This window comes from Bubalus bubalis, chromosome 12 (assembly GCF_019923935.1).
Source record: "Bubalus bubalis isolate 160015118507 breed Murrah chromosome 12, NDDB_SH_1, whole genome shotgun sequence".
NCBI lineage: Eukaryota > Metazoa > Chordata > Mammalia > Artiodactyla > Bovidae > Bubalus > Bubalus bubalis.
In genome coordinates, this window is record NC_059168.1 from 45,154,862 (window position 1) to 45,163,695 (window position 8,834).

General features: G+C 45.9%; 1 protein-coding gene across 2 annotated transcripts in view; it reads left to right on the forward strand.

Moving 5' to 3' along the window:
• Nucleotides 1-4,916, forward strand: part of ST6GAL2 (ST6 beta-galactoside alpha-2,6-sialyltransferase 2) — a 58,856-nt gene extending 53,940 nt beyond the window's left edge. For both annotated transcript variants that reach the window (XM_006055972.4, XM_006055971.4), the window contains exon 6: nucleotides 200-4,916. In XM_006055972.4, coding sequence (XP_006056034.1) covers nucleotides 200-453 — 254 coding nt within the window. In that variant the 3' untranslated portion in view covers nucleotides 454-4,916. The remainder of the gene's footprint in view (nucleotides 1-199) is intronic.
• Nucleotides 4,917-8,834: the final 3,918 nt, after the last annotated feature.

Sequence of the window (8,834 nt, forward strand, 5' to 3'; positions counted from 1 at the left end):
ACAAGAAGATGGATAAGTGACCCAGCCCTCACCCTCAAACCCTCTGCTGTCTGGTGGGAAAGAGACTGTAAGCAGACACATGGTTAGGACAGGGAGACATGTAGACAAGGAAGAAACGACGGTGGAATCCGCCACCTTGAGGACTGATGCCCCTTCCTCCCCGAGTTGCTCACGGCTCTGCTTCCCCCTCCCCCACCAGGCATCCTGCTGATGATGAACCTGTGTGGCGAGGTGCACGTGTACGAATACGTTCCGTCGGTGCGGCAGACAGACCTGTGTCACTACCACGAGCCCTACCATGATGCCGCCTGCACACTGGGCGCCTACCACCCGCTGCTCTACGAGAAGCTGCTGGTGCAGCGGCTCAACGTGGGCACCCATGGTGACCTGCACCGCAAAGGCAAGGTCGTGCTGCCCGGGTTGCAGGCCGTGCGCTGCCCGCCAGGTGCCTGAGGGGCCAGCCGGGCTCTGCATCCCGGAGATGCTGGAAGGCACCCTGGAGGCGGCGTGACCCCGTGTCTGCAGCAGTGACTTTGTGCTGACCATGGGGATCCTTCCCTTTCTAAGCCATTGAGTGTGTCCGACCATTCAGAACATAGAAATGGAATTCAAAGAAACTCCGGAAAGATACAAAAGAAAAATTTTCAAAGATAGCTAGGGAAAAAAAATGTGTAAGAAATGGATAAATAGCTCCAGAATGTTGGTCTTTGCTTTCAGCTGACACACCTGATGGATGATGTGGTTTGTACCTGGAAGCAGCCTCGCTTCGGGACAGTACCTGACACATCTGCTGTGTCATTTGTATGTCATTTGTCATGAAAGAGCCTAGGGTTGATGACGAATGTCTGGATTACACTCAGACCTGTTTATAGGAACAGCAGACCCCACAGGATATCCTGTGAGGTGTCTTCTCCACCTCTGCTCCCAGCTGCCACCGAAGGCTTTGCAGTTTTGTGTATCAGGACACATTTCTAAAAGCATGAAGCCCCCTTCCTGGATAGTCCAGGAAGAAGCCAGCCCCGGGCAGCACCCAGGGGAGGCACTTTGCTCTCCTGCAGCATTTCCTTGCTTGACTAGAATCCCCAGGCACGCGGGAACATCGCGGCAGGTGTGCACAGAATGGGGCAGCAGGCGGCTGTGGGCAGCATGGCCCCAGGCCCCAGCTTTTCTGGCCTCAGCACCCGCCAGCCCTCCACACGGCCTGCGTGTCTACAGGCACTGACGATTAGGACTCCCCATGGTGGTGGTGGTGGGGGTCCTTCCAGCCTAGAGCTGTCCCTGTGCTTCTAGAGCTGTACACCTGTCTCTTCCATGTGTTTTCCTCACAGGTTCATATCATCTGTTGGGATCCTGACGGTGATACACTGACTTCCGCTGATTCTTCCTACAGTCAGATGTTTAGGAATCCCACCATCATCTTCACAGATCTGTTGTGCGTCAGTAACATAACAAAGCCATATAATTAAATACATTTGCGTGAAAGCACTGCTCTTTAACAAATAAAAAATAAAAGTATATGATTCAGAGGGAAAGACAGTGAGAGGGGAGAGTCAGCCCAGTGTGTTAGCTATAGCAGCTCATTTGGTTGTGATCTCAATTTTTGTCACAAAAGCATCAAAAAAAAATTTTTTTTCCATAAATGTAGTAAAACAGAAACATTATGGAATACCTTAGTTCAACGTACAATTTCAATCCATACCCAACACCTATCTCCACGGTCCAGTTACAACTTCTTGGCCAGAACAGTCACAGCTTCTTTAAATGTGTCCTCCACAAGTGTGTGAACATCAGGAAAGTTTAGTACAGAAGGTTTTTTTGTTCTAGGATTTTTTTTTTTTTCCTGAGCAAGAATGGTTGACAGAAACTGGCCTCTCTGGTCAGTCTACTCAGCAAAAATCGGCCCAAGTCCCAGACATCTCCTATGGCTTATTGTCTCAGTGAATTTGGGGTCATCGAAAAGCTTTGATTGTGACAATATCCACTACAAGCCTACTGTGAGAGCCTCGCTTCCAGATTTATGATAAGGGGTGGATAGTTCTGTCCAGCCTGCCAACTAATATCCAAGCAGACATGAGCAGGCCACTTTTCTCCCTCGTTTCCTGAAGGGACACAGCCCTGTGCGGTGTTCAGTGAGTCCTGACGCTGCGAAGTGGCTGGTGCAGGGTGACTGGTCCAGTCACCCTGGGCCCTCCCCAGACTGTGCAGGCTCTGACCTCAGATGCCCATGACACTGAAGTTTCTTTACTCACCTTCCTACTGGGTTTCCCTCTGGGCCTCCTTGTATCCAGAACAGCCCCTTCTGCTGGCATGAGATTCTGGGCAGAAGGAAATTTGCTGGCGGGTCAGCATAGATATTCAAGTTCAGAAGCCTCAGAAAACACTTAAAAGGCCTCCAAATACATTTTGTTGTAACCCAAGCACTTTTAAAATGTACCTTTAGCTCACAGAGGTTATAAGAAAGACTGAAGAGGATAAAGAACATTTAATTCAAGGTTTTGGATTTATTATGGCCTTAAAGACTCTTGGGAACCAGGGTCTGTTAAAAAACACTGAGACAACGTGGTTCAAGTATTCATACATTGCAGGCTGGGCGTTCTTCTGCTTAAGAGTTTAAGTTGTTTAGCTCCTTGAATCTATTAGGCAGTTACAGTTGATGTGTTGACTCTTCTCGTCAGCAGACAGTGACTAAGCCCTCTAAATACACACATTGCAATAAGCAACCGGCCTTTCCATGAAGGAATTAAAGGAAATGGTGCCCGCTGCATTTCTTTCAGGCTTCACCCCTTCCAGACCTTCCACCCTTGCTGTAAAGCAATGCTCCATAAACCAAGGCCATTAGGTGGTCCTTTCTTCTCTCTCAGGACTGAAGAAGGTCACACTGCGTCACTTCTTGAGGTAACTTCACTCCATCTTTTGTTGCTGTTGTCATACTGAAATGTTGACCAGAAATGACAGCTCACTCGGGTCCAGGTCTCAGGTCCTCCCCTTGAGGCTCTCCAGCCCTTCCCCAGGTATGAAGGGAGGGTCTAATAGGTAGAGCGTCCACGCTGTCCCCTGGGATGCCAGTGCTGGCCCTGTGCATCACCTTAAGGGCGAAGGGCCCACAGGTGGACAGGAGGAATTGCATAAGTACCCTCCTCCGTCAGGGCTGGCGAGGGGCTTTGGTTCAACTTTGGTCCCAGGGTCTGTCATTGTCCACAGTATGCAGGGCTCAGGGAACCCCAGCTCTGCCCTCCCCACATGTCCCACACCCTCCTTTAATTAACCTTGGGCTCCCCAGTAATCGTCATCACAGTAGCTATAGCATCTAGACAAAGCCATGCTGAAATAATGATCAGCCTTCTCAAAGCTGGGAAATGAAAGTAAGTGTTTAAAGCCACCCGGGGTCACTCTGTTACATGACCATGAGCCAGTTCCTTCTGGTGGAACAGATTAATTCCTGATGTTGTGGGCTGTCCCTTAGGGGCAGGAATACTCACAGCCACAGAATTAATTAGGTCCAGTCTGGCGGTATCAGGATCACGTGAGGGATAGTAGGTGATGGAGAATTTCGTGTGCACAGATAACGTCATGATGAGAGCACCCTGACCAGCCTTTCTCTTAGAGATCAAGGCACTGTGCATGGTTGAGGCTGGTGGCCAAAGTGACCGAGTCTCACTGCTGCTTAACTATGGCGAGAGGCAGAGCCAGGAGGTAGGGTGATGACCAAGAAACACGTGGCTGAGTGTGCAAGCCACGTAGTGTCTGAATATATTCAACCAGATTGCATATGTCGACTTCTCACTTTCTGATTGTTTAGGACTCTTACCCAGAGGTTCCACAGCCAACAAGGGCAGTTGTATATTGAAATTCAGTGCTTAGGGAAAGTGTGCCTGAGTTCACACTTGTGTGTTATACTCTGGATACTTCCATCATGAAATTATTCTGCATGTGTCTGTGTGTCTGTCTCTCAGGCATTATTTATACAACTGGTAAATGAAAGATATTAATCGGTTGAGGGAATAAATTATAAATTCTGATTCTTGCTTTATTAAGTAACTGAAGTCTTTTAGTAAGAAGAAATCCAGAAAATTTCTCTATGAGCTCAGGCTAATGGAATTTAAGGAATGAAAGATACTGATATAGTTCTGACTCTTGTTATAACAAGTGTGCATGTAGATATAGTTATATAATTGTATATATACGTATCTACATACATGGTTGCTTTTAAAGAATTTTTTTTCATCAAACTTTATTTCTAAAACCTTGACAATAAATTTTTTTAATTATGCAAGCACCAGTTTTTTAAGAGAAGTAAGCAAATGTTATATGTCTTTCTATGAAACAAAAAAATCCAGTTTTCCCATGCACTCATATTTCACACCTTCTGGCTACATTAAAAAGTATGGCAGAAATATTTACAAGGTGCTCTGAGGGTAGAATTACAACCTAAAGGTTGTGTCCTCATCAGAAACCTAACTGAACTCTGACCTTTGATGAGAAGTTGATCTAGAATTTATGGTTTTTGCAAGATTAGGGGAAGAAATGCTTATTTGGCTCTATGGAAAATAGTCTCCTAGCTTAGGTTTCACACAAATTAACTGCATCAGAACTGTTAAAACCTAACATTTATGACACCACACATCGTGTTATACTCTAAATAAAAATCCTTGTAAAATTTTTCTTGGAAAAAAAATCCTTGGAAACCAGTCAACTTTTTTAACAGCTTTGGGAATTTTTTTGTATGATACTTTTTAAAATGAAATGTGTACTCTTCAACATGAATTAAGGCTTGAGGTTTTCCAGGAGTCACCTTTTAAACGTGTTTGTACACAGTTTAACACTTTGATATTTTCTAGTTTGGTTTTGTATATTTTTATGTGTACACAATGTACAGACTTTTTTCCCTGTAAATAAAACATGTTTTCATTTGTCTAGATGCGCCTTTGTTTTAATTTGTAGAAGTTGCACAAAATAATGAATGAGGGGCAAAATCATGAGGCGTCTCAAGAAAAAAAATGGCACAGAGCTGAGATCTAACTGGAAGATTGTAAAAGGAGTAAGAACAGTATGCCTTCCCACTCTGAGCCTGGACACAGCCAGCCTGAAACAGAGGTAGGGCCAGCGGTCCTCACCAGAGGGTTACCTGCCAGACCAGGAGAAAGGGCATGGACATGCAGAGGAGTGGCAGCCCTAGGCACTCCATGCCATGCTCAGGAAACCCCAAGTGCACAGAATCCGGCAGGAGGGAAGCCCTCCAGCACAAAAGGCAAAATTAGGCAGACGGGTCCTAACATTACCTATAGGCCAGCACACTGATTAATTTACTGTCTCCAGAGTGACAGAGCTTTTAGTCTTAGAGACTACAAATAAAGGCTTCCCAGGTGACTCATTGGTAAAGAACCTGTCTGCCAATACAGGAAACAGGAGACACAGGTTCGATCCCTGGGTCAGGAAGATCCCCTGGAGGAGGGCATGGCAATCTGCTCCAGTATTCTTGCCTGGAGAATCCCATGGACACAGGAGCCTGGTGGGCTACAGTCCATGGGATTGCAAAGAGTTAGACACAACTAAATGACTTTGGAGAAGGAAATGGCAACCCACTCCAGTGTTCTTGCCTGGAGAATCCCATGGACGGAGGAGCCTGGTAGGCTGCAGTCCATGGGGTCGCAGAGTCGGACACGACTGAAGCGACTTAGTAGTAGTAGTAGTAGTAGTAAGTGACTTAGGATGCCTGCACACACAATAAATGAATGATTAGAGGAGGCCTGGAGACACTGAAGTCACCTTACCCACTACTATGTCACGTCATCCTTAGTGTCTCTGCCCTTTCCTCATGAAGGGAAATCAGTTAGTTAGGCCCCTGAAGGAAATTCCCAGAGATTTTCTGGTTAGAATGTGAAGGAATCCCGGAGGGGAAGTGTCCAGGGTTGACTGTGAGGACTGATGTGAGCAGCCGGGAGGCCCTGAATTCCCTCTGAGTGATGTGCTGAGTCACAGGGGACCCACACTGTAGCTCGCCATCAGTTTTCTTTCCTCACAAGGTACAAGATGCCAGCTTCCAGGTCATTGAAATGCAGGCCCGATTCGGGAAGACCAGATCTGGAGCCCTGCAAGGATGCTGAGATGAGGCAGCCCGGGTCAAAGATGAGGCCAAAGAGCGGGGAGCAGGAGCCCAACTCCACCTGCCTCAAGCCAGAGGTGCCAGGGGAGACAGCCCTGGCTGCTCCGTGCTGTGCTTACAAAACCCCAGGTATACAGAATCTGGCAGGAGGGAAGTCCTCTGGCAGCAAACCTCCACCAACCCCTCATCTGAGCAGGGGTTGGCAAACTGCAGCCCACAGCCTCCTTTTGTCAGTAAAGTTTTATTGGGCTGCAGCCACACTCAGGTGTTGATGTCTTAGCCATGGCTACTCCATACAGAATTGAGTAGTTGCTACAGAGACCTAATAGCCACCGATCCTAAAATATGTATTATCTGGTTATTTACAGAAAGGAGCTGCGGAGTCTCAATTTTAGATACAAAATACAAGAGCTCGTTTAGGCAGGCATTGTGTTAATGGCGGACAGGTGGTCCTCCCAAACCAGCTTCTAAGTAGTTATATTAGCTTCAGGAATATTGGGATTATAGAGGTTAATTCACCAGCCTGCAACCCCACAATCAGGAAGTGACGGAGTCCAGCTTGCAGTCCCCATCTGACTTAAAGCCTCTGCTTGGAACTCTTAGGTCAGGCTTTCTTTTTCTTTTCAATATTTATATATTTATTTGGTTGCCCTGGTTCCTGGTTGTAGCATGCTCACAGAATGTGAAGTCTTAGGTACTGGCATATGGGATCTAGTTCCTTGAATAGGGATCAAAACTGGGCCCCCTGCACTGGGAGCATGGAGTCTTAGCCACTGGACCACCAGGGAAGTACTGTGTCAGGCTTTTTAGAGCCTCCTCTCCCTGAGACACTACTCTGCTGCTCAAATACCCCCCGAACTCCCCACATACCCTGAGGGCTCAACTCTTGAGCCTCATTTTGCTTGAATATTTTGAGAAATTGTGCTTTGAAATTTATGGCGAGAACAGTTCCCTAAACCCCTGAACTGCATGTGTCAAGCGCAATTTCTACGTCCTGATTAGCAGCCTGTCTCTGTGTTTGTCACAGCCCAGTGGAAGGAGCAGGTCTCATATGCAAAGAGAAAGCCGACACCCCATAAACTCCCCACAACACATACACAGCTCCCATCCTAACTCCTCGGTGTTGTGCCGGAGAAACCACCTTGAAGAATGAGACACTACGTGTGAAATGATCACAAAAGTCAAAGGAACAGAAAAATCAATGGATATAAGGGGAATTTGTAGAGAGTGGAAGGCAAAATAACTTAACAAAAATGAGAAAGCTGGGGGTGAGAGGGAAGCTGAAGAGGGAAGGGATATATGTGTGTGTATAGCTGATTCACTTTACTGTACAGCAGGAGCTAACACAACATTGTAAAGCAACTATACTGCAATAAAAAAAAATAGAAAACTGGTATGCTGCAGGAGCAGGATCTAATCCAAGCTTCTAGTCCCTCAGCCTTTGTTCACTTTGCTGTGCTGCTTCGGTGTTACTGGCCTCCCCACCCACCTCTGAGCTACTAGGCCTGCTAGACGGCTGCACTGCCGGCTGCTGTTGTTATTGTTTAGTGACTAAGTCATGTCCGACTCTTTGTGACCCCATGACTGTAGCCCACCAGGCTCCTCAGTATACTTGCCTCTCCAGGCAAGAATACTGGAGTGGGTTGCCATTTCCTTCTCCAGGGGATCTTCCTGACCCAGGGATAGAAACCACGTCTCCTGCATTGTCGAGCAGATTCTTTACCCTCTGAGCCACTAGGGAAGACCTTTATATCATACATAAATACATACATGACTTAAAAATAATTTTAAGTGCCCAAATAATTAGAACTAGTGATTATCTCGGCATGGTGAGAAAATGAGGAGCTTATCTTATCCTGATACTTTACATATTTTTGAGAGATCTATAAACATAACAACAAAAAACAAATTTTAACAATATTCAGGAGATCTTGTGGTCTAGTGGGAAGAGATGAGCTTCAACAGTGTGGCTGGTCAGAGAAGAGAACCCCTCTCCTGCTTTGCTTTATTTATTTAATTGATCCAGATGTGGTGGGGATCAGAACCCCCAGATGCTCACTGCTATACAGTAAGTTCAGCACCCAGCACCCTATAATGTCACCACCAACAGCACGGGATCATGTTATTGATGAGAAAGGCCAGGTCAGTGCCTACCTCCTCACTAGCCAGGCAACCTTGAGTACAGCATTTATTTTCTCTGACATTTGTTTCTTCATGTGCAAAAAAAGAGGTCATAACAGCACCTACTCACTGAATTATTGCAATGATTAATTTAGACAGTGCGCGTAAATTATTTAGCACAGGGTCTGACAGCTAATGAAACGAATCGTTGCTGATCTTGTTATTATTTTTATATTTTGATCTCTTCAGTCTAATATATCTAAATAATTAATAGAAGAGGACATTCATGGATGCTAAACAGAGCAGATGGTTGCTTTTTCACAGACGTTTCAGACGTTTAAATTTTAAAGTAAAATGAAACTATGTCTTTGTGGGGATGATTTGTTTTCAAGTCTCTCTAAACAAAATACAGCAGGAATCCTCCTCTTGCATGAAATAAGGAAGCCCAGGTAAATATGAAAGAAAATTTTTTTCTTCTTTCTGACCCTTTTCCCGCCTACAGAGGATCTGTGACTGCTATAAGGAGATCTGCATTGTATTGCCCCCAGGAAGGAGCTAATCACCTCTCAGCGATGCTGGTCAGAATCTGCACAAACTCTCACTAAACAGA